The sequence below is a fragment of the Apaloderma vittatum genome, unplaced genomic scaffold (genome assembly GCF_000703405.1).
Source record: "Apaloderma vittatum isolate BGI_N311 unplaced genomic scaffold, ASM70340v1 scaffold4885, whole genome shotgun sequence".
Lineage (NCBI taxonomy): Eukaryota > Metazoa > Chordata > Aves > Trogoniformes > Trogonidae > Apaloderma > Apaloderma vittatum.
This window is the reverse complement of record NW_009716362.1, coordinates 83,404-106,510: the sequence shown is the minus strand read 5'-3', so window position 1 is coordinate 106,510 and position 23,107 is coordinate 83,404. Positions and strand designations below refer to the sequence as shown.

At 47.9% G+C, this 23,107-nt stretch overlaps 1 protein-coding gene across 1 annotated transcript in view; it reads left to right on the top strand.

Annotated features, from left to right (window-relative positions):
• The window catches only part of GABRE (gamma-aminobutyric acid (GABA) A receptor, epsilon), a gene marked incomplete at its 5' end in the record, with an annotated part of 30,431 nt that extends 10,284 nt beyond the window's left edge, over positions 1-20,147 (top strand). The window contains 6 exons of the mRNA XM_009869495.1: positions 12,046-12,266; positions 12,858-12,940; positions 14,410-14,547; positions 15,950-16,102; positions 18,517-18,719; positions 19,612-20,147. Of these exons, the coding sequence (XP_009867797.1) occupies positions 12,046-12,266; positions 12,858-12,940; positions 14,410-14,547; positions 15,950-16,102; positions 18,517-18,719; positions 19,612-19,905 (1,092 nt within the window). The remainder of the gene's footprint in view (positions 1-12,045; positions 12,267-12,857; positions 12,941-14,409; positions 14,548-15,949; positions 16,103-18,516; positions 18,720-19,611) is intronic.
• Between the last annotated feature and the right edge of the window lie 2,960 nt (positions 20,148-23,107).

The window sequence follows — 23,107 nt, the reverse complement described above, 5'->3', positions numbered from 1 at the left end:
GGAATGGGGATGTCAGACGCCCACTTTCCACGGCAAGGAAGGAGTGAGCTGCTGCGTGAAGACAAGCTGCCTTCGCACTGCTCACGGCTGTTTGGGTGTGAGCTCTGCCTGCAGCTTTCTGCGGGGCTCCTGCAAGCTCCAGTCCTGCTCTGCAGCACTGAGGTCAGGGGCTGCTTAGACTCTGGTCCTCTCTTGCTGGATCAGCAAGAGGGGAGATGAAAATACCTCAGTGTTGCTGTTGTCACCAAAAGCCTAAAGCAGGTCGTGGGATTTGGTAAGGAGCAGCAGACAATGAGCTGTCCAGTTCCTGGGAGCTTTGGGCTGAGCTCAAGAGCCAAAATTGTTTGGTTCCTTTCTATGTATGATTCTGGGATATACAAGCTCTGCCAGCGTGTTCCTTACACCTCTGTGTAGAAACTCGAACCTTCCTCCTTTTTCACTACACCCCAGGGATGTCCTAAAGCCATCTAGGGGAGCTGAAGAAGGTAAAGTAGCTGAGATTTAAAGGAGGCATCTGCAGTAGGTTGGGAGCTGGGAAAAAGGAATACTGGCCTCCAGTTTCTGATGAGAGTCTTTTGCAGCTGCCAGGTGCCATGGGAAGTGAGCAGCCTGAACCCACAGAGCTCCAGAGGTCCTGCTTGCCCAGTGGCGGGTGTCCTGGCTTCCAAATGACCACTCCACTTGGCCTGAAGTGTGGATGTATGCCTGGAAAGGAGAAAGACCTGACCTGGTGGCCCTTCTATAACTGCAGTCCAGCTTGCTTTGCCCTTTGAATACCCAACAGGGGAGACAGAAGGAAATTGCTCCTTCTCTGTAACCTGATTCATTTCTCCCAGCTGCCTTCCTCAGCCTGGTGCTCCCTTGAAATCTTATTAGGGCTGAGCTGTGGTTCTGCAGTGGCTTGAAAAGAACTGCAAAAGGAAAAACAAAACGAGGCAGGGAGAAGGCGCTAAATCAAGGAACTGGCAGGGCAGGAAGAGAAAGCTGGCAAGCACAACAAGGAGGCATGAGAGACAACGTGAAACAGGTTTCCTTGAAAGGGTCAGTGAAGCAGAGTACACTGTCCCCACCTCCTTCTTCATCTGGGGCCAGGAAAGAACAGTCAGGAGTGAGGATTTCTCCAGAGGGCACAAAATCCTCCCTTTCTGTGAAAGCAGAACTTTCTCATATATTTTTAATGTGCTTTTTTTTTTTCCTTGAGGATGAGGATTAGAAAGGGATTTATTATAAGCAAACAGTGCTTTTCGTCCTGGCCAGCACAGGCATTTCTGTACAATGGATGGCATCCCAGGGATGTGGGTGCGCTGTGCTCTCTCTGAACCCCTTCTGGTGGGAGGAGGACAGAGTAGCATCAGGGCTTGTGAGGAGGACTTTTCTCTTATGTGCCACCCTGGCTTGTTCTTGGAGAGCTGAAACACTCAGGGCAGGTTTCCTCGTGATTCTTTGTGCTGTGTCGTGAGTCCGCGTGTGGGGCAGCCCATTGGGCCACCCCAGCCTGTCATTCATCTCCCAGGCTCAGCACAGCTCCCACAGCTGCTGGTGGGCATCACTTCTTCAGGACCAGTTCTGGGTTCTGCTGGCTTCTCCACCTCGTTGACATTCTGCCCATGAAGGTGATTTGATAGAGCTCAATGCTCGTTAGAAACAAGTGGTTCTCACAGAAAAAGGCGTATTTAGGAGAAGGCTGTAGTATCCTGGGCTGCATCAAGAGATGTGTGGCCAGCAGGTTGAGGGAGGTGATTCTCCCCATCTAATCCATTCTGGTGAGACCCCACCTGGAGTGCTGCGTCCAGTTCTGTAGCCCACAGCACAAGAAAGATATGGATGTGCTGGGAACATGTCCAGAGAAGGGCCACAAGGATGATCAGAGGGCTGGAGCACCTCTCCTGTGAAGACAGACTGAGAGAGCTGGGGTTGTTCAGTCTGCAGAAAAGAAGGGTTTGAGGAGACCTTCTTGTGGCCTGCCAGTATCTCAAGGGGGCTACAAGAAAGCTGGTGAGGGGCTTCTTAGGATGTTGGGTAATGACAGGACTAGAGAGAATGGATTTAAAACTAGAGATGGATCGGTTCAGATTGGACGTGAGGAAGAAGTTCTTCCCATGAGGGTGGTGAGACCCTGGCACAGGTTGCCCAGAGAGGGAGTGGAAGCCCCATCCCTGGAAGTTTTTAAGGCCAGGCTGGATGGGGCTCTGGGCAGCCTGATCTAGTGGGGGATGTCCCTGCCCATGGCAGGGGATTGGAACTAGATGATCTTTAAGGTCTCTTCCAACCCTGGCAATTCCATGATTCTATGATACTATGATTCTATGACTCTGTAGTGATTTTCCTGCTTCTCAGATTCTGTCCCTAAGCTCCTGTGACTGGCCACTGTAGGAGCCTATTGAGACACTGCCTGACGTTGTTTGCCCTTTCTTATCCCCTCTGGTTTGCCTGCTGCCATGCCATGCCATGCAATTCCTGCACTGGAAGGAAGCTTTTGGCTCTGATCCACACGGAAAGGGGAGCTCCTATGGCTCCCTGTCTCTGCCACCCTTTCCTTCCTGTCTTGACCTCAAAACGCAGCTTCCGTAGCAATTTCTTCACCACTAAGACTGCGGTGGGAGAGACTTTGTCCGTTCTCCCTGCATGGCAATCGGCACCCAGCTGAGATCACTAGGCACCTTTCAGTCCGTAGAGAGAAGCAGTCCCTGCCCTGGAGAGCAAACAGCCATACTAGACAAAGCAAAGTCTCACGAGAAGGAGGGAAGGGGGTGGGAAACGATGTGATGCTTGAATAGAGCCATTACAAATTGAAGCTGGTTTTGTTTGAGGAGGTGTATGGGCAGGGTGGTAATGCCTTTCTTGCTGAGTCAGAGAAGCAGAGTGGTGAGCTGCAAATGAAAAGGAGTGTGAAGAGAGGCATGGAGAGGGGGAGGAGGAGGAGGAGGAAAGAAAACTAGTGCAAGGAGCGAAGGGAGAAGAGGGAAAACCCAAGAAAGCCTGGAAAGATGAAAAAAATGAAAGGAATTGGGCAGCAAATGTGGGCTGTTCATTCAGACAGCGAAAGGCACTTGCAGAGGTCTACAGACTGCTACCGCTCCAAAACCCTCAGTCCTCCCAAACAGACACCGAATGTAAATAAGAATCAGATCCTACATCTCAGAGGCAGTGTGGGCTCTGCCACCTCCAGTCCGGTGAGCCAGTGGCAGCAGCAGGTTGTACTGGGGTCTGGCAAACCAGTAGTGATGCCAGTCGTGGTCCCCTCTGTGTGAGGTACTACATTGGAGAGAGATAGACAGGCCCAGCTGGCAAGTCCTAATCCTGGAAGGATACTTGCTCTAATGCTTCAAATCCACCCATCTGACAGTTGAAGGCACTTGTGTCAATGTTTGGAGGACTTCTCTGCCTTCCTTCGCTTCACCTGAGGACCACTTCCCTGCTGCAGCCCTGCTCTTCAGACCTGGCCAGTATGAGACCACCCATCCCAGTGTTTCATTTTAATCACAGTGGGTGACATGGGAATGGGAAGTGCAATTAAAGAAATTCCAGCTTCTCGTCTGAATCTTGCCAAGCTGTCCTGGAGGAGCAATCTTGGCAAGTTAATTGTATGCAGTGAGAAAGTTTGTCATCTAGCCCTTTCAAAGGAAATTTCTTTTTGTCTCATCAAACACCCCAAGAGCTTAAAGGACAAATAAACAAGCGCACCTGCCCGAAGTGCTAAGTATTGTCTTCCAGTCACCCTATGTGCTTCTCTCTTAGTCTCTTCCCCCATCTGCTTTCTTCTTCTGGCACAAAGGTGCTTCAAGCCCAACACTGAGGGGAGCATTTAGCAATGAGGTTTGACATGCAGACAAGACTTTAGACAAGTGTGGCTTTGCTCTGCGAAGCAACCCAGGCCTTTTCTACAGGGCTGCATCCTGGTTTGCATCAGAAGGTGCCTATACATGACTTTCCACGCAGGCCATGTCCTGTCCTGAGAGTGCTGAAAAACCCAACTAAAATAAGGCGGTGGTTCTTTGCGTAATATTTCATTGAAGTGTTCGTTATCTTCCCCTTTAATTAATTCTACCCCATCTGCATATAGCATCCTGTGTCCATGCCTTTTCAGTAATAACCTCGTCAGGGACAGTGCAGACAGACTGTGCTTCTATAAACCAGAGTCTGGCTGATGTCATGTCTCGACTCAAGGACTTTCCTTGATCCTTTGGGTAATGACTGTTAATCAGATGCTAAAACACAGCATCTAGGTCACGTGCCCCTGGGGTTCACAGTGAGAGACTCTGTGTGCCAGGGTCTGTTCCCATGAAAAGAGGAATGGGCACCATGGCACTCGGCACCTGTGAGGAGATAACGTCGCTGAGGGCTGTGGTACAAAGGAACGGCTCAGAAGAAGGAGTTCTGAGGGAAAGAAACAGTCCAGGGTGGTTGGTTGTCATGAGTATAAAAGTCTGCCTTTTAGATATCCCTACTTGCACATGCTTGGGAGCAAGCGTGAGCAGAGGCACGTGAGAACAGGCAGGTAGAGATCTCGGAGGCCAGCGCTTGGTTTCGAAAGCGCCGTTCAGGCCCCATCTGCAGAGACCCCAGGGGTGAGCACGCTGTGATCGGAGAGCTTGCAATCAGCTGAGCAGCACATACAGCCTGTCTTGTTTGAAGGCTCCTGGCACAAGTGCAGGACGTGGTGATGGCTTTTAACAGCGAGTTCGTATTCTAAAATGAACGCTGCCTCAACTGAGATTCCCTGGGCAGAGGTGAAAGACTTTCAGACAAGGACAGTGCTGTCGGTGTTGCTGTAGAAGTAAAACAGATGGGAAGTTCAGTGTGTCACCTTGAAAACACAGATCATCAGAGCCCTGCTCCTTGTTGTCCTTGCGAGCTCCCCTTGTCACTCCAGCATCATGTCCAGAAAGCTCTCTGGGGTCTGATTTGGAGAGAGGAGGACCTTGGGAACATAACGAAACCTACATTCTCATGCTTTCGTTCTTGGTGTCGGGGAGGCAAATCTCACTCAGAGCAGGGACATGGGGGCATCCACGCGCACGGTGTCTCACACTCCTGATGGGAGAACTGAGAGGAGCTGCCCAGCCGGTCACTGAAGGGATCAGTGTCACGCGTTAGCAAATGCTGTTATTGTGTGTGTCCTCTCTGCTTGATGCCTTTGGAGAGTGCTTGCACGTGTCACATTAAAAGCGCGTTCCTGCCTGCCAAGTTGGGAGGACAGGAGGTTATACATCAGATTTGAAGATTATCATTTAAAAAAAAAAAAAAAGGTTATTTTACTTTTTTAGTCTGGATAGTGTCTCAAGACTTCTTGCTATTACCGAGCGTGTTCCCTGGGACATGGATCCAGCTGCTGGGAAGAGCCCAGGCTTTGGCAAAGATGTCTGAAGGCTGGGAGGAACGCATGGGATGTTGTGGAGAGGAAAGTGCTCACCTGTGCGGGGCTGTAGGGGTGTGGAGTTGCTGGAAAAAATTCTGTCTGAAGGAGGGATGCTTGGGCTGAGCCTTGTTTTGCAAAATTTGGAGGCGAGGAGAGGCTTCCTGGCTTTCCTCGAGCTGCACAGAATACTCCCCATTCCTGAGTCTCCTCCAATAACTGCGGAGATTTTCCTTAACTGCAGCACCCCAAACAGTTTGCCTGCAAGAGCTGCTTTGCCTAGCTCCGTGATTGACAGCAGGAACCCATCAGATTTACATCAGCCCACCTGAAATGCTGGCCGTGCCTCCCAGGACAGCAGCCTGCTTTGTTATACTGCAGCGAGGGATTCGCTTGGAGGTGCAGAGGGAAGTGGGTTCTGCAAATAAAAACAGAACAATAAAATCTAGAATAAGACTGGCTGGGATATTAATCTCTCAGTCGCACTGTTATTTAGGATTTTTCCAAACTATCTCTCCAGCAGAGGAAAATGGAGGAACTTGTTTCCAGGTCTCTTCTGTTTGGAGGTTTTTCTTGTTGATGTTGAATACACGTGAAGTTGCAAAAAAAAATAAAAATAAAACCACCACCTTTAAATCTTCAATTTTATCCTAATTTAGGAAGGCATCTAACACATCTTCATCTCACGGCTTTGCTTCTATCTTTGGCATTTGTCAGAAAGATGAGCTCTTAAAGAACACAAAGGAAGAAGCTCGTAGATGGATACAGAGGAACCATAGGGTTCCAACTCCTCTGTAGCCCACTAATTGCACCCTTGAGAGGGGTTAGCTGAGCTGTGCCTAAACCCGCTTCGAAGGGATCCTCTGGCAGTGTGTGACTGTGTTTACTTAGTGTGTAAATGAACCCATAAATACAAACTGCTAATTTCAAGTTGTGTCATGCTAACCCTGTGAGTTTAAGCTGTCAGCCTGAAACTGGGTAACCTTAACTCTTATCTGCTCTGAACCCAGTGTGGAGTTTAGTCTAGAGTAGAATTTCTGGGGCCAAATCTAAGTGGAAATATTCCCACTTCTCTTGTGCTGGGGACAGGATGATTTCTGGATGTGTTTATTTTCTCCAGGGTTGAATATTTTGGGGGCTTGCTTTGAAATTACTTTTTCACACAGGTAGCTTTTCCCTTACACTGCGTCTTTAAAAATTAAAGGGTTTGAGAATTATTGTGGCTTAACCCCAGGCAGCAATTAAGCACCACACGGCCACTCGCTCACCCCAGCGGAAAGAGGAGGAGAATCAGGGGGAAAAAGGTAAAGCTCGTGGGTTGAGATAAGAACAGCTTAATAACTAAAATACAATATAAGAATATAATAAATATAATTATTATAATTATTGTTGTAGTGTAAATGAATAGAGCAAAAAGAGAGAGAGAAATGAAACCCGAGAGAAGACAAGTGATGCACAATGCTGTTGCTCACCACCCATCAACTGATGCCTGGGCTGGGATCTGCCCCTCCTGGCCAACTCGCTCCAGTTTATATACCAAGCATGATTTTCTATGGTGTAGAATATCTCTTTGGCTAGTTTGGGTCAGCTGTCCCAGCCGTGCTCCCTCCCAGCTTCTTGTGCACCTGGCAGAGCGTGGGAAACTGAAAAATCTTTAAGATAAGCACTACTTAGCAACAACTAAAACATCAGTGTATTATCAACATTATTCTCACAGTAAAGCATAGCCCCGTACCAGCTACCAGGAAGAAAATAACTCTATCCCAGCCAAAACCAGCACAGTATCCACCCCTTATTCTATATCATTCTATATCAGGTCCCACACTTGAAATACATTGATGACATTGCCATATGGGACAACACAGCAGAAGAAATCTTTAAGAAAGGGAAGAAAATCGTCAAGATGCTTCTGGAAGCTGTTTTTGCCGTAAAACAAAGTAAGGTTAAGGGACTCGCACAGGAGATCCAGTTTTTTGGGGTAATATGGCAAGATGGACGTCATCAGATCCCAGTAGATGTGATCAACAAAAGAGCAGAGTGTTTCCAAGTAAAAAGGAACCACAAGCTTTCTGAGGCATTCTGGGGTTTTGGAGAATGTATATTCCAAATTGCAGTCTGATTGTAAGCCCCCCCTCTGTCAAGTGACTTGGAAGCAGAATAGTTTTAAACGGAGCCCTCAGCAACAACAAGCGTTTGAACAAATTTAACAGCAGATAATTCAAGCGGTAGCCTTTGGGCCAGGAATAGGAAACCCCAGTCACCCAGGAATTTTAGAAATGACCACAAACTGTCCACAAGACAAAGATTTTGGGGTGTTGCCAGAGGAGGAGGTGACACGTGCTCAAAAGACCCCACCGTGCAATAAACTGCCAGAAAATGAGAGGCAATAAGCCCTGTTCGCTGATGGGACCTGTCGAGTTGCAGGAAAGGATCGGAGGTGGAATGAGGCTGTACAGAGTCCCCCTGAGAAGTTGTGGAAGGAGAAGGTGAATCGAGTCAGTTTGCAGAGGTGAAAGCCATAAAAACATAATACTCTGGTACCTGGGTTTTGGAAACCAGTTTCATGAGAGGCCAGCCATTAATATTATTTATTGTGTACTATAGTAGAGTATGAGTCTGGAAGGACTCCGTGCCTTTGTGCTCTATCCCAGCAGTAAAATCTTTTTGTTGTTGTTTTAGTTTTAACCTCAAGATGAAATATTCTTGTCAGCAACACATCCCCTAATTTCCTGCAAACTCTTTTTTACAGGACAGTTTGGGGGGGGGAGTTCCATTAGATATTTTCAGATTTTACCATTTTCTGGAACTAGATTTCCACCAGCATCCATGCTGCCCACTTAAGGAAAATGAGGACTGCTCAGTGATGTGCGGTGGTGCCGGGTGATGATGGCAACCAAGGGCCAGCATAGAATCACAGAATCATAGAATCATAGAATGTCAGGGCTTGGAAGGGTCCTCTGGAGACCATCCAGCACAAGCCCCCTGCCAAAGCAGGGTCCCCCGGGGCAGCCACACAGGAACGTGTCCAGGCGGGTTGGAAAGTCTCCAGAGCAGGAGACTCCACACCCTCTCTGGGCAGCCTGGGCCAGGGCTCCGGCACCCACACAGGGAAGAAGTTTCTCCTCATGTTGAGGTGGAAGTTCTTATGTTCTAGCTTATAACCATAATTCCTTGCCCTGTTACTGGGCACCAGTGAAAAAAGACTGGCCCCTTCTTCTTGCCACCCACTCCTCAGATATTTCTATATGTTAATAAGTTCCCTTCTCAGCCTTCTCTTCTCAAGGCTGGACAGCCCCAGTTCTCTCGGTGTCTCTTCACAAGAGAGATGTTCAAGTCCCTTGATCACCCTCGTAGCTCTCCCTTGGACTCTCTCCAGTAGGTCCCTGTCTCTCTGGAACTGGGGAGCCCAAAACTGGACATAGCATTCCAGATATGGTCTCAGCAGGGACATGCTGAAAGGCTGAGTTGGACACAAGCCCACAGAGCTGGCAGCAGTGACACTGCAGGCCGTTCCTCAGCATTGGATGAACTCACATGACAGTATTTAGGTTAGGCAGTCTTTGGTGATTTGCCTTACAGGTAGTTTGCTTTATTGTCTTGTAGCCAAAGTTTGATGTAATATTGCACGCATGCCAACACGGGTGTGCTGCCCCATGTGCGATCCAAACGGCGCGACCTAACTCTTAGAGCAATTCTTCTTATTTCACTAGCTCCTTCTGTCGAAAACACGAAAAAAGCCCGTGCTTTTACAGAGAAGTTAACAACCTCCATGTGCTGCACAGCAGATGGTACAGTAACGTCGGAGGCGTATTTTACAATAACCTTTTCCAATGTGGGGAAGTGGAGGTATTGAGAAGTCTCTTTCTGATGCTTGAGAATGAATCAGGGGCAGAGAGAAACTACGGGAGTTCAAGAAACAGAACGGCCGTGAGATTCAGGGGCTGAGCTATTCCTGCCAAATTTCAGCTATTCAACCTTGACCGGCCTGGACTCTTCCAAGGTCAGTAAGAGTGTGAGGCATTTCCAGAAGACAACTTGAGCTGCTTCACATTGGCATCTCCAGCTGCTCACTCGCTCCTCCTCAGTGGGATGGGGGAAAAGAATGGCAAAAGTGCTCCCAAAGGCCACAGTAATTTTGCATAAATCTCGCCTCAGATAATCCTGAATGAAAATACATCTGTAAATGCCAGTGCTCCCCAGTGAGTTCCTCACCGAGAGGCAAGCGAGCAAGCTCAGCTCCTGAGTTGTTCCTCGTGAATAGCCATGCTAAGAATAGCCGCTGAAATTAGATCAAACCACAGGACAGTGACAAGAACAGCTCAGACTTTTCAGAAGAGCTGACTGACTTCTGCACTACACCTTCTGCAAAGGCAGGCTATGAATGGCGCAAGAGGAGCTCTTTAATGCTGATCCCTTCCGAACTTGACAACAAACACTAAACCCCCAGGACAGCTGACCCTCCACTCTCCCGAGTGTCTCTGAAACGTTAACGTTGGTTACCCCAGACCTGAATGCTGAACTTTACAGCAGGACATCTAACCTGAGCAGCCAGCCTAGAAGCAAGATCTCACAAATGACTCCAGATAGGAGTTAGAAACTGGTGGTGGCATCTGACATGGGTTTATCATTGCATTTTGGGTTGCTTTCTCCTACACCAGAGATATTCCTTAGGAGGAGCAAGGTAAGATCATAGTGGCTCAAAGAGGGTTTGCAGACATGGGAAACAATATGTCAAATGTTGTATTATTTTAGCCCAAACAGCTGGCTCCAATCCAAATAAAGCCAGCCCTCCCCACTTACGTTGTTTTCTTGGCCTGCCCTTATCCTATCTTGTCTCTGCTGTGTTGATGCTTCTTTGCCTGCCTGTGGGCTCCACTTCACTGTTCCACAAGCTGACCCATGCCTTCATCACCACATGTCCTGTGTCTAAGCAGTACCCAGCGCGACCCAGAGCATTCAGATGCTGGACGGACCTTTTCCCATCTCCATTTTTTGGGCAGTGGCCATGCTTGTGTGCTTGGCTTTGAGAGGTGCTGCTCTCCTAGCTCTGTGTCTCCTCATGCCTGTTTTGAATAAACTGTAAAGTCAATGCCATCACTTTGAATAGGCTGCATCTGTCCCCATTTAGAAATGTGTTAGGACCTTGTCCCCACCACCTTTGCTCATCCCTGTGCCTAACCAGGGTGAAGGATCAACCCAGAGAGTGCTTTGACCTCCTGATGGCAAATTCTCTTTTTTTTCCCCCATGATCTCATTCCTATGCAAGGGACATTTTCGATACCAATCAGTCATCACTGGTGAGCTGACAGTGGAGCGAGGGTGAGGAAAATGAAGCAGGGAGTTGTGCGCTGCCCTGCTCTGCCTGCCCCCGGCAGGACACGCTGTCCAAGGGAGCACGCTAAGAGCACCGCATCTATTTTAGCAGCATGGTTTGAGAAGTCAGCTCTGAAGCAGCAGCAAGGGCAGCGGAGGGAGGATGTGCTGCAGTCATAAAAATTCCACTGAGATAAATCAATAGAGGGAGAAGGAGAACGGGAGGGAGAGATGGCAAAGTCAGACATTGTTCATCTCTGCCCACAGGTGAGAGGGGAGACGATGCCTCCGCCACGGTCGTGGGGGTTTAACAAGAGTGAAAGGGGGCAAAGTCCAAGTCAGAGAGATGCCATCAGGAGCAGGTGACAGCCTTTAGTATGGGCTGGTGGAACTGGATTTAGGGTCTGGTTCAGACAGCCACTGAGTGCCAGACATGCTCTTTCATGGCACTAATCAGCACCTTCTCAGGGAGGCTGAAAAAGAGGGAAAGGAGCAAATTGGCTTGCAGTGGCACCTGCAGGAAAGGGGGCTAATGATGTGGACTACTGCCAGTCCAGTCCAGACAGGAGCTGCCTCCCAGAAATGCTAGTTGTGGGTGAGCTAGGACATCCTCTCTCACACACCAAAACCAACAGTCCTCATTATGGTAGAAATTCTATTTTCTGTCTGCAAAAGACTCAAGATTTTGAACTGGTTGCAGCAACAGCTGAGTCCATAGCAGCCCTGTCCTAGCTTCCTTTTCCAATCTTCTGCAAGGGGTATTTGCCCAGGAACCCACAGTGCCCGTTTTTTTCATGTAAACCATTTACAGTATAAGTCCTGCAGCAAGGTATGGATTCTCACTAGGTTTATGCACAACACTGCTATTGCTATACATACAAATTAGGTGTATGGAGCACTGCTGAGCTCTGTCCTAATAAACAGCAGAAAGAGCTGTTGCTTGCCTTCTCTGGTAAGGTGGTGAGCAGCTTTTCTTACCTGTGTTTAGAAGGTGGAGCTGAATTTAGGACTGAATTCAGGCAATGTCCACACTGGCCCTTAAAGGAGTGTTTGGCTTGAGTTGTCTGTCAGGAGGAAGCCCAAGCCCTTATTCGCATCGTCTTGGCTTTTCAGGCATCACTCAGGCCAGACATGCTATGGCTCAGCCAGCCAGTCGGTGCACAGTCTTTGGCTCTTCCTACGTGTGCCGTGGATGTCCTGACTCTGAGCTAAAGATGAGCCTGGACAGGTGTTGGTGGTCACCAACACCTGCTCCCAGACTTAAAAGGCAAATGTTCTGGCTGTGCCTCCAAAATGGTGACCTGAAGACGAGAGGACAAGGCTCTGCTTTGCCTGAATCCCTCTCAGAAAGACACATTCATCTGTCTCTTTCACAGGAATACACCATAGACATCTTCTTCGCTCAGACGTGGTATGACCGACGTCTTCGTTTCAACAGCACCTTGAAGGCCCTCACGCTGAACACCAACATGGTGAGCCGCATCTGGATCCCAGATACCTTTTTTAGGAACTCCAAGCGGGCTGATTCCCACTGGATAACCACTCCTAATCAGCTCCTCCGCATCTGGAATGATGGAAAAGTGCTCTACACGCTCAGGTACATCCAGCAGGTGCCATAGCTGGCTGCTGAGGTGAGGGAACGAGGAGCTGGTCAAAGCAGAGAAGGTTTCCAGGTGCCCTGGAGATGTCTCCTGGTGCTGATGGGCGTACATATGCAATACTGGTTGCAGAATGGGCTTGTGTTTCCCAGGATGAAGGCTTCCAAAAAAATCAAATTATTTTTCCTTATCATGCCTAGGAAGAAAAATCAAAACTACAAATGGTTGCCTAAGTGAAAATACTTTGAAAAGTTTATGTTGGTCAGTCCAGCTATTTCATTCTGGTAATAAACATTTGTCTTTTGTTCCCACAAATTCTCACTCCTGTAGATGAATCTGAAAAGCTCACTAAAGAAAAAGACTTTTTGAATGTGAAAATTAGATGTTTCTTTTCTCACTTTGAAAATATCCAAACATATGTTTTGTCTTGCTGCTGTTTTGAAATGTTCCTGCAAACAGACTGATCTTTAACAAATTAGTGTTTCTCTCTCAAGGAAGCGAGAATCCCTCTGTCACAGTGTGGTGCTGGAATCAAACCACCTTCTCCGACACAAAATCTCAGTCTCCCTCTCTCTCTCTTCCTCTCTCAGGCTGACGATTGAGGCTGAATGTCTGCTCCAGCTGCAGAATTTCCCAATGGACACTCACTCCTGCCCTTTGGTTTTTTCCAGTTGTAAGTATACATCTTTTAAAAATAGTTTTAGAAGGCAAGCAGAGAAACCTCAGTAGAGTAGAACCGTTCTGGGTAGACCATCCTCCCTTTTAGCTGCAATTTCCCCCTAATCTCTGTGACTCTTTTCCTGGACCATTACCCATCACGCCCTGAAGCATCCTCCAACTTCTGGGCTAGCAGAGGTCTTCACGGACAGATTCACAGCACCTCTGAGTTTCTCTTTAATTTGGGTGGATGGTTGGAAGTGATTATTTCAATAACCTCCTGGGCACTCTGGACAAAACATACTCCTTCAGCTAGCAGGCACCCGTCCTGCCTTGCATCTTCCCCCTTCTCCCAATCTCTGAGGGATCAGCTTGACTTTCCAGGCTCAGCCCAGAGACAGTCCCACTTTCTGTGCCCAAGACCACCTCAAAGTGGGGTACTCAGAGCTGCCCTCTCAGTCCCAACTTGTCCATTCTCATCAGCAGAGAGGGCTGCTACTGTTGGCACATCTCCACTGGTAATTTTTCAGGGATTCCTGCCTTCATGCGTTGGTTGGAAATCTGATTTAGTCATCTTAGCTCGGGTTCACCTCTCCTGCTTCCCCTGCCACTGAAGAGAGGCAGCATGCTGAGTAGATACCATCCCCTCATCTCCCACCATCCTTCATTCTTTGCTAATTAACAGTACATGCCATGCACGCTTGGTAATTAGAAACACACTTTTTGTTAGCTGCCAAGCTCCTGCTCCTTCCCTGCTCTATGGAACTCTCTCGTAGGTGTTGAGGTCCCTGCTTTACAGTAGGCTTGTTTCTTTGTCGGGAAAGTCAGAGCCAGGAGAAGCCATGATCCAACTTGCAGGAGACAGGTCTCCTCCTCTGTGGAGGATGCACCCCTTCTTTTCCATACATAGACCAGCTCCCGGGGTAAAAGGCACAGAGACAGCCAAAGCAGGGGTTGGTTGGTTCTCCCTAGTGGTGAGTGATAGGACAAGGAGAAATGGCCTTAAGTTGTGCCAGGGGAGGTTCAGGTTAGATATTAGCAAGAATTTCTTTACTGAAAGGATTGACAGCGGTTGGAACAGGCTGCCCAGGGAGGGGATTGAGTCACCATCCCTGGAGGTGTTTAAGAGATGGGTGGATGTTGCCTTGAGGGACATGGTTTAGTGGTGTTGTCAGGATGATCTTGAAGGTCTCTTCCAGCCAAAACTGTTCTATGATTCTGTGATTCTATGATTCTGTGATTCTATGATTCTGCAATTCTTCCCATCCCTAGAGTTTGAAGTGGTCCATGAAGGGAGGTGCTGTCCCTTCTCCCATCACATGCAGGGATGCTTAAGGGAATCTAAACAAAAAGCACTAGAAATACCTGCCTGGAAGCTTCATGTTTACAAAACAGCTCGAGTCCAGTCCCTTTTTGGTCAGGGTGGTGGAGGAGGTGGAGGCACATGACATACACTTTCATTGACATCCTTGCCTCTTTTCCTAGATGGTTACCCACGTGAGGAGATTGTCTATCGCTGGAGGCGTTACTCCATCGAGGTCTCTGACCAGCGCACCTGGAGGCTCTACCAGTTTGACTTCACAGGGCTGAGGAACACCTCGGAAGTTCTCAGGACTGGGGCAGGTGAGGCAAAGGGAGAGAGCCCACAGAACCAGCAGTGCATGGAAGACCTCTTGGGAGGCAAAGGAGTCACTGGCTCCACAGTAGTGGGGAAGGAAGGTCACAACAGCACAGTTGGAGAAACATAAGAATGAAGGGATGGAACAGCAGAAGTGATGGAGATGAAGGGTGAGGAGAAGACAAAGCAGATGGCCAGAACAGGTGACCTCTGTGAACTGTGGGATGGCAATGCTGGTGTGAATGAAGCTATCCCTAACTGAAGGGCCAGGAGGGAGGGGAGATGTAGCTCAGATCCCCTCTCACTTCAGTAGGTGCATTCTGTGTGATCCCTAGCTGACGTTTGTGATTGGAACTGCGGTGTGGAGATCAGAACTTGCAAATCTCAATCTTTCCATCTGTAAAGTTGTGTGGGGCTGAGGAACACCTGAATTACACGTCAAGAGACAGGAACAAGGCTGCATGTGTGGATGGTTGCCCTTCAGGTCCTCCTCGAAATAGCTCATATCCCCTTTCCTTGCCACAGACAACTCAGGAAAGCCTCTTTGCATTCCTTTTTTTTGCTCGTATTTTAAGCCCTCTGAAGCAGCAAGTTCAGACAGTGCTTCTCCCACACTGCAGAAAGCTGCTGTTGCCAACACCAGCAGCCAGCCTCTAATAAGGCTAGAAAGACAGCACAAACCAGGACAAGGAGCGGTGCAGTGAAAGTGTCTTGAATGCACCAGTGGCTGTCTGACATTTGTAATTATTCTTTTTTTTTTTTTTTTCTTTTTCTGGTAATTGCTTGCAAGCTCCATCTTAACCCTAGAGCTGTCAGGTGGCTTTCTTCCAGTACTCACTAGGATCCTCCAAAAAAGAGGAAGAACCTCAGCTGTAAGACACCAAATGAGCAATTAGGATGTACAATGCCATGTGCCTTTTCCAGGGGCAGAACCAGAGTCTCAGTAGAAGTGATTGAAGGACACCTCCTTTGTCACAATTCAGGTAGTGAGTTAGCAAGCCAAGCCGTGCAGCCTGTTACAGCTAAATAGCTTCTACAGAAAAGAAACCCTTGCAGCAATCAGCTGAATACTCTCTGCCCTGAAACATCCAGATAGAGCAACTACGAAGTCTTAAGTTAGTCACAAAGACATTGTCAGACAGCTACAGAGCCATCCAGTTAGCCATAGAGTCCACTAGCCACAAAACCAGCAAGCCAGCCACAATGTCAGTGGGTCAGGAAACCTACTCAGCCAGCTACACGGGTGTCCATGAAGCTGACAGTCTGGGCAGCCCCAAAACCAGCTGGCCAGGCACTTCAAACAGCAAGAAAATCTCATCGGTAACACTCCAAACTCTGAAACTTTGCTGATTTTTGTGGTTGAGGAAGCCATGTGTTGACTCCAATCTTTTTGTTGCATTTTCCTAGGGGAGTACATGGTGATGACAGTTTCTTTTGACCTAAGTAGACGTATGGGTTATTTTGCCATTCAGACATACATTCCCTGCATCCTGACTGTGGTTCTTTCCTGGGTTTCCTTCTGGATCAAGAGAGACTCTACACCAGCTAGGACATCTCTGGGTAAGAGATGTTGTTGAATGTCTGATGCTCGTTGAACTCTGAAGTTCTGTTAGCAGACTGGCAGTGTTGGAATATAAAATCTACTAAAGCCCATTGTCATTTTCTGGCACTATTCAGCTTACTGGAGGATAGTCCACTCCTCTGTCTTTCTGTTTGCAACACTATTGTCAAGCTCAACCAAATCTCCAACTGAGTTGGCTTTGCCTACTGGATTATTTCAGGGCAGCACAGCACTCATACCTTGCTCTGAGACCAAAACACAGCCTTTTCCAAGTTGATAGTGTGGTGTTCTCATGCACTGAAAGGGAGAGGGAAGAGGTGAGCTGTGGCATTGCAATGCTGGCCAAAGGGCTCCTCTCACACCTATGTATTCTGCATTTCCTCATCATTTTTCAAGGGCTCAGTGTAGGACATGAAGGTTGTGGGGTAATGAGCAAGGTTGCTTGGCTGTGTCCATGCAATCCCAAGCTCTGGTAGGGTGTGGAAGCCCCGTAGGTACAGCCTTTCTCTGTCAGCCACGCCATGGAGGAAATCCAGATGTGACAACAGCTGTGCCTATGGATTAGATTTTCTTCGCAACCTGCAGTGGCTCTTTGAGGCAGGAAAAAATTTATGTTGATTGAATCCTAGAGAAGTCTTTACAAGTCTTTAATGCGCTTTGGCTGTATCTGCATTTTGCAGCAAGCTCTGCTTCCCAGCGCTGTCTTACCCATCAGTCCCACTGACTTTCTCTTTAATTGGAGCTGGTGTTCCCAGTTCTGCCTGCAGAACTCGGTGGGGTGGGAGAGGCCATCAGCATCAGGCAGGGCTTTTCGGAGCCTGTCCATTCTGACCATCTCTCCCCGCTTTCCTATCAAAATCAATTCCTCTGGTGCCCGTGGAGAGAGCAGGAGGAGGAGTGGGGTGTCATTTCCAATGGAAGCGGGGGTATGAGGGCACACCGTTGTCTGTGACTGGGAAGGGAATGAACAGCAAGAGGCAAAATGTTGTGCACAGCTGACACCGCTGTGGTGGCTGTCTCAAAAGCAAAGCCAAGTTTCCCCAGGAGAGGGGCCCCTCTCTGTGGGAAGAGACCTCAGCACATCAAGAGTAATGTATTCTCTCCACAGCCTCTGTTATACTTAATACAAATGATCCCCAGTTCATTTCAAGCCCGCCAGCCTACATTAGGGAGATACAAACCTGACCAGTTCTGTTGGCATTTCAAATATATGGGAAGTCACATCACATCTGCTAATGCAAATACAGAAGGGAAAAATGAAAATCTCTTCCTGTGCTCCCACCCAGAGCCACTGACCCCAGGATAGGGTAGCAGGTGGATTTAGATGAATGCTAGAGAAGGAGGAGCAGGTGGACTTCCTGCTTCTCCTCCATATCCTAAAAAACAGTGGATGAGATCATCACCCCAACAGATGCTGCAGATGAGCTGCAGGCAATTCATGAGACTCCTGGGGTGTATCAAGGATTACTTCTGAAGCCACTTAACAGACAGAGGGAACATGATACTGGACTTGATGGTCACCAACACAAGTGAGCTAACTGGTGCCATCAAGACTGGAGGCAGCCTGGGCTGCAGTGATCGTGCACTGGTGGAGTTTGCAGTCCTGAGGGATACGGGTCAGGCGAAGAACCTGAATTTTAGGAAAGAAAGCTTCCAGCTCTTCAGGGAGTTAGTCAATAGGACCCCCTGGGAAACTGCTCTCAGGGACAAGGAAGCAAAACAGAGCTGGCAGATCTTTAAGGATGCTTCCCAAAGAGTGCAAGAGCTCTTAATCGCCAGGTGTAAGAAATCCGGCAAGGAAGGCTTATTGCAGAGGGGGGTTGGGCTACATGACCTTTAAATGTGCCTTCCAACCCAAACTATTCTGTAGTTCTGTGAGCTCTGCATTGGGCTGGATTCATCAATCAGAGACAAAAGGGAGTACAAGAATAGAGACCTTTGCATTCCAGCTCTGGTTTACATCAGACATAAATAGCAGTCCTGTGTCATCTGAGACGTTGCCATGCTTATTGCTGACTCAGCCAGACATCACCGACTGATTCCCAATTCAACCATTGCCTGCTCAAATCCGTCCACCCAATGTTACTGCCTCTCAGCATGTCCTGCCTTTGGACTCTTCTCCCATCATCCAAGCAGTTATTTCCATGTACAGCTTTAGGCAGAGTCCTTGTTCCTTTACCAGTCCACCTTAATGGCCTCTGTGACACCTGGGTCTTGAACCACTCTTTGTACAGCACTGTCAGAGGGCAGCTCAAGACCAGAATCTGGCTGAGAAGAGCAAAAATAGGACCAAGCAACCAGAGGAATTTCTGCCCTGCTGGAGAGGGGAAATGAGAATATTTTGGGGGCTGGATGCATGTAGAAGACAGAAGGGCTCCTCTTCGTTACTTAAACCAGCTCTTTTCTCTCTTAGGTATCACAACTGTGCTCACAATGACCACCCTGAGTACCATCTCTCGCAAGCACCTTCCTCGTGTTTCCTATATCACAGCCATGGACCTCTTTGTCTCTGTGTGCTTCATCTTCGTCTTCGCAGCTCTCATGGAGTACGCTACGCTCAACTACCTGGTGGGAAACAAGAAGCCACTCGAGCACAACAACAGGAAAGCCAGGCTGGTAGGTCAAAGGGGTGCTCTCTTCAAAATTGCAGAAGGACTTAGTACAGACTCACATGACCAAATGTAAATGTCAGCTTTAAGACAGGATGATCCATATCCAGGTTCTTCCACCTGTACTGTTCTGACCTCTGTGGATTACAGAGATATCTTAGGTGACAGAGATATCTTAGGTCACAGATGCAGAAACCTACTTTCTTTTGTGGTCTGTCTATTGGAAGACCTCCTGAATGTAAGGGATAGTGAACCCAGAGTCATCATCATCCTCTTGAGATCTGTCCAAGCAGGTACTTCTGACACGTCAGCTGAAACAGGCCTCTGATTTGAGACAGAATGGAAACCAAAGAAGACAGATGTCCTCTGTGCTAGCCTCATTTCCCCTCACGAGTGGAGAGAGCTCCTCCATGAGACTGGTGACAAACCTCTGGGCTGAGAGGTTGAGTCACACACAGCCTTCTTTCCCCAGCTTTTCTCCAGCAACTGATGGCAACCAGAAGACACATCTGGGCTGTGTGCTGTCTCTTCAGAGACAGTCAAGCTCAGGGGAATGAGGGAAGAGACTAACACAGCTGAAACCAAACAGGTCCTGCTTCCGCACTGACTATTTATGGCAGATATGGGGCACAGAGCAGTCAGATCTTTGCTGACTGGGGCTGTGCCCTAGGGTGCCAGGAAGATTACTCACAATCATGCAGGGAGCTGCCAGGCTCCACAGTATGCCAAGGTAGTGATTTACAACCAGATGTTGAGATGGGGGATGACGAGTCATCCCTCTCCGTTGAACTGCACCTCTGCTATGAACTGATCTACTGCCAACTGGATGGGGTTTGGTGTCTAGAACATGTTTTCTTGCCTTTTCCTTCCTTTTAATCCACCTACCCTTTTCATTACAGCCACCAGCCGGTGCACAGGTGATGCCATCCTTTACCACCATCAACATCAACAACATCATGCACTGGCCCGCAGAGATAGAGGAGGATGAGGATGACGACCCTGGCTCCCCATGCCTGGAAGGAAAGGAATGCGAGAGGTTCTTCTGCTGCATCGAGGACTGTCAGACAGGGATGTGGCGGGAGGGGAGGGTCCGCATTCACATCTCCCGCCTGGACTCCTACTCTCGCGTCTTCTTCCCCACCGCCTTCCTGCTCTTCAATATTGTCTACTGGATTGCCTATCTCTATCTCTAGCCATTCTTTGTCCTCAGCTGGAACGGACTGGAGACCAGCTTCTCAAGGAGCACGGAGAACAGCATCTCTTCTGTTGTAGTCGACTGTCGATCTGAACAATCCAGCCTGGTGATTCCCTCTTCCTGCTCTCTCATCTCCTCTGAGAAGAACCAGACAGCTTTTTTTTAGCCTTCTAACATATCTTTTTAGAGAATCTACCCTTCCCAGATAACTCCCTCTCCTGCACCACCAGAATTTTACTCCTTGTAAGATTGCCCAGGCCCATCCTATTCCCATCTCAAACGTTAGGGATTTTGTCAAAAACAAAAATCTTAATGCATCTCATTTTTCCATCCAGTCCCACTCCAAAATTCCATGGGAAGTGATGGCAAGTGGAGTTTTCTGCATAGTTATTAAGACTCGAAAGGAAATAAAGTAGATCTTGAAACTTCTGCAGCACTTCCACCAGAACATACTTTGTGGAGTGCTAGAAGCCTGGAAAAGTCAGAAGGAAAGAAGTGTGACAGAAGGCAGCGGTACAGCTTTACCACACTAGATGGGCTAGGCTAAAATGTTTCAAACCTGCCCAGAAAGCTGACAGTGGTACTGATAGGATGGAGTAGCTGCAAGCCTCCACCAGCTCCCCACAGAATCTCTGAGGAGCATTCTTCATGGGTCACTCCACTTGTACCAAGTGGTATCCACCCACCGAGGCATTGTTGGTTCTCATCAGATGGTGCTAAAAAGCACATCCCAAGTTTGAAGGGCCCATCTGCCTTACCGGAGCAGACTCTCCAGGGTCCATGGGGGCATTCCACCTGGTGGTCAGGACTTGGAGCAGGTTTGCAGCTTGTGTTGGACGTAGCCAAAAGAGGGAGAAATTCATTACGCTACAAAGACCAGAAACAGTCTCATGAGCCTGTTGTGAGGAAGTTTTCTCTGGCCTGTCTCATGTGAGCTTTGCCCTGTTGTACCACGCACCATCACGGGACAGTGCTCTCCTTCACAACAACGGTTGTGGAAACCATGAGATCTGTGCTTGGTAGTAGGTGCTAACCTGAGAAAGGGGTGCTAGAAAAGGGAACACAATCAGTTGACAGTGCTGCATCCACTGCGCAGTGGTGAGGAGAGAGCACTCCTGCAGCTCAAATGTGTTTCCTTCATTTTTTTTCCCAATTACATTAAAAAACCCAGACTTAACGAAAACTGTGTGGGTCCTCCCAGTTGCCACCAATGCTTTTCTTCCCAAAATCACAGAGCGAGTCGTCCGTGGTAGGTTTCAGGGAGGTCAGACATAGCAAGATTGTTCCTTATGGTCCATCTTAAAGGGATAAATACATAATACAGTCTCAGCTGGGAGAAAACTGCCTAACATAGAAAAGGAAACTCAGGCCCATGGTCCATAATGTGTAAATCAGCTGCCTCTCCACTTACACCAACTGCTAATGTGACCCAGCAGAATGACTGCGAAAAGCAATGTGCCATTAATAGTTAGTTACTTATAAATTACAAGCGCACACACATATAAAAAAATCTTTTTTAAAAAAAATTAATGTTTTAGTAACACTTCGTGCTTAAAAGGGTTATCACAAGAAGAAAGCTGGCGTGGCTGCAGAGAAAAAGTTAGGAATGGGAGGCTCACAGGACCGCTAACAGGGGCAGGAGGTTTTACGTATTCTTTGAGAGCAATTTGGTCTGCTGTAAAGATGGATTTTGACACTGTTAAATCTGATCTGAATAATGAAGTGTCATGTTTAATTCATTCATAAATGCAGCCTTACCTTGGTTCCAGAGGAACAGCTAGAGCGCCTAATTAAGTATACAATAGTACAACACTCAGCTAAGTGTAACCTAATGGGGTCAGACCAGCATAGCTCTGGAAGGGGAAATTGTGCCTGTCTAACCTGTTACAATCCTTCTTTTAAAATACCAAGCAAGAGATAAAGGTTACCCAGAAGCATAATTTGCTTAGCTACTCCGACAGCTTTTGAAAGGGTGGAAAGAAATTATGGCGGGTGGTTCTAACTGAGGAAATTGATTTAGCAAAAGAATTATTAAGGAGGTTCTAATTAGAGGAAATTAACTGAGGAGAGGGGGGAAAAGAATTGTTAAGGAGTCTCTAATTAGAGGAAATTAATGTTTAGAGAGAAAGACACACAGAGAGAGAGAGAAGTCTAAGAAAAGAATCAAAACAACTTCCAGACAAGGAGAGCTGCTGGGTGACAGTGCCGACTCCCAGCCAAGCGGGTTGATGTTCTGCTCCTGATAGCAAAGCTCTGTTAGATGTAGCAACAGAAGAAAAAAAAACCTCCTATGACTCAGTCGTACCCTGCCAGGGAGCTGGATTAAATGGGGTCCTGTGATCTCCATAGGGAGCCAAAAGGAAAGAGCATCCTAGATTAAGATTGGCTCGCTCGACAGACTCTGAGTGAAGCGTGTCTTCACATGTCAGAAGGCAGCTGCCAGCGTGAGCGTGGGAGGGGGCACCCTGGTGACAAACCAGAGCCCGTGCCAGATATGCTCATTAACAGCACAGTGGCATAAAAAGGTGTGCGGGGAATGTAGGCTGCAGCGAACACGGGCAGCCAAATGTGGAAGGGGAGCGTTTCAGACAGGAGTGGTGGTGGAAGGGAGCATTTAACATCTATGTGCAAAGGAGTCCAAACATCTGCAAGTCATTGTAGCTTCAAAGCACTTGGGAGCCTTGATGGACACAGATGATCATCACGGGCACCAGAGTACAGACTTCAGCCCTCAGAGCAGCAGCTTGTTGAAATTAGATCTTTTACAGAATCAGCCAGGGGAGAAGTAGGATGTCCTGACCTAAGAGGATGACAGGGACTTGGGCAAAGTAGACTTGAACGGTTATAAGATTTCACCAAAAAAAAGATAAAGCCAACAAACACCTAGGTAATTTAACCAATGATGGAGGATTTGACAGAGGAAAATAGCCCAGCGTGGGCTGGAGCTCAAGGAAGCTGATTACTAAGGCTGGAGAAGGAGGAGGGAGGGGGCTTTTTGGCTTAGGGAAATCTGTGCCCATCATAAATAGCTCAATAAATAAAGGCATGCATGAATTCAATCATGTTTTTAAGTTTCAACAGTATCTCAAAAAAGGAAAGCTAAGAAAAGCCAAGAAGAAAAAATCTGCCATTTTTTGGAATTGCTTTGCAAAGCTTCAGCTTCCTGGAAAAAAAGATTTTCATGCTATCAGAAGGAATGA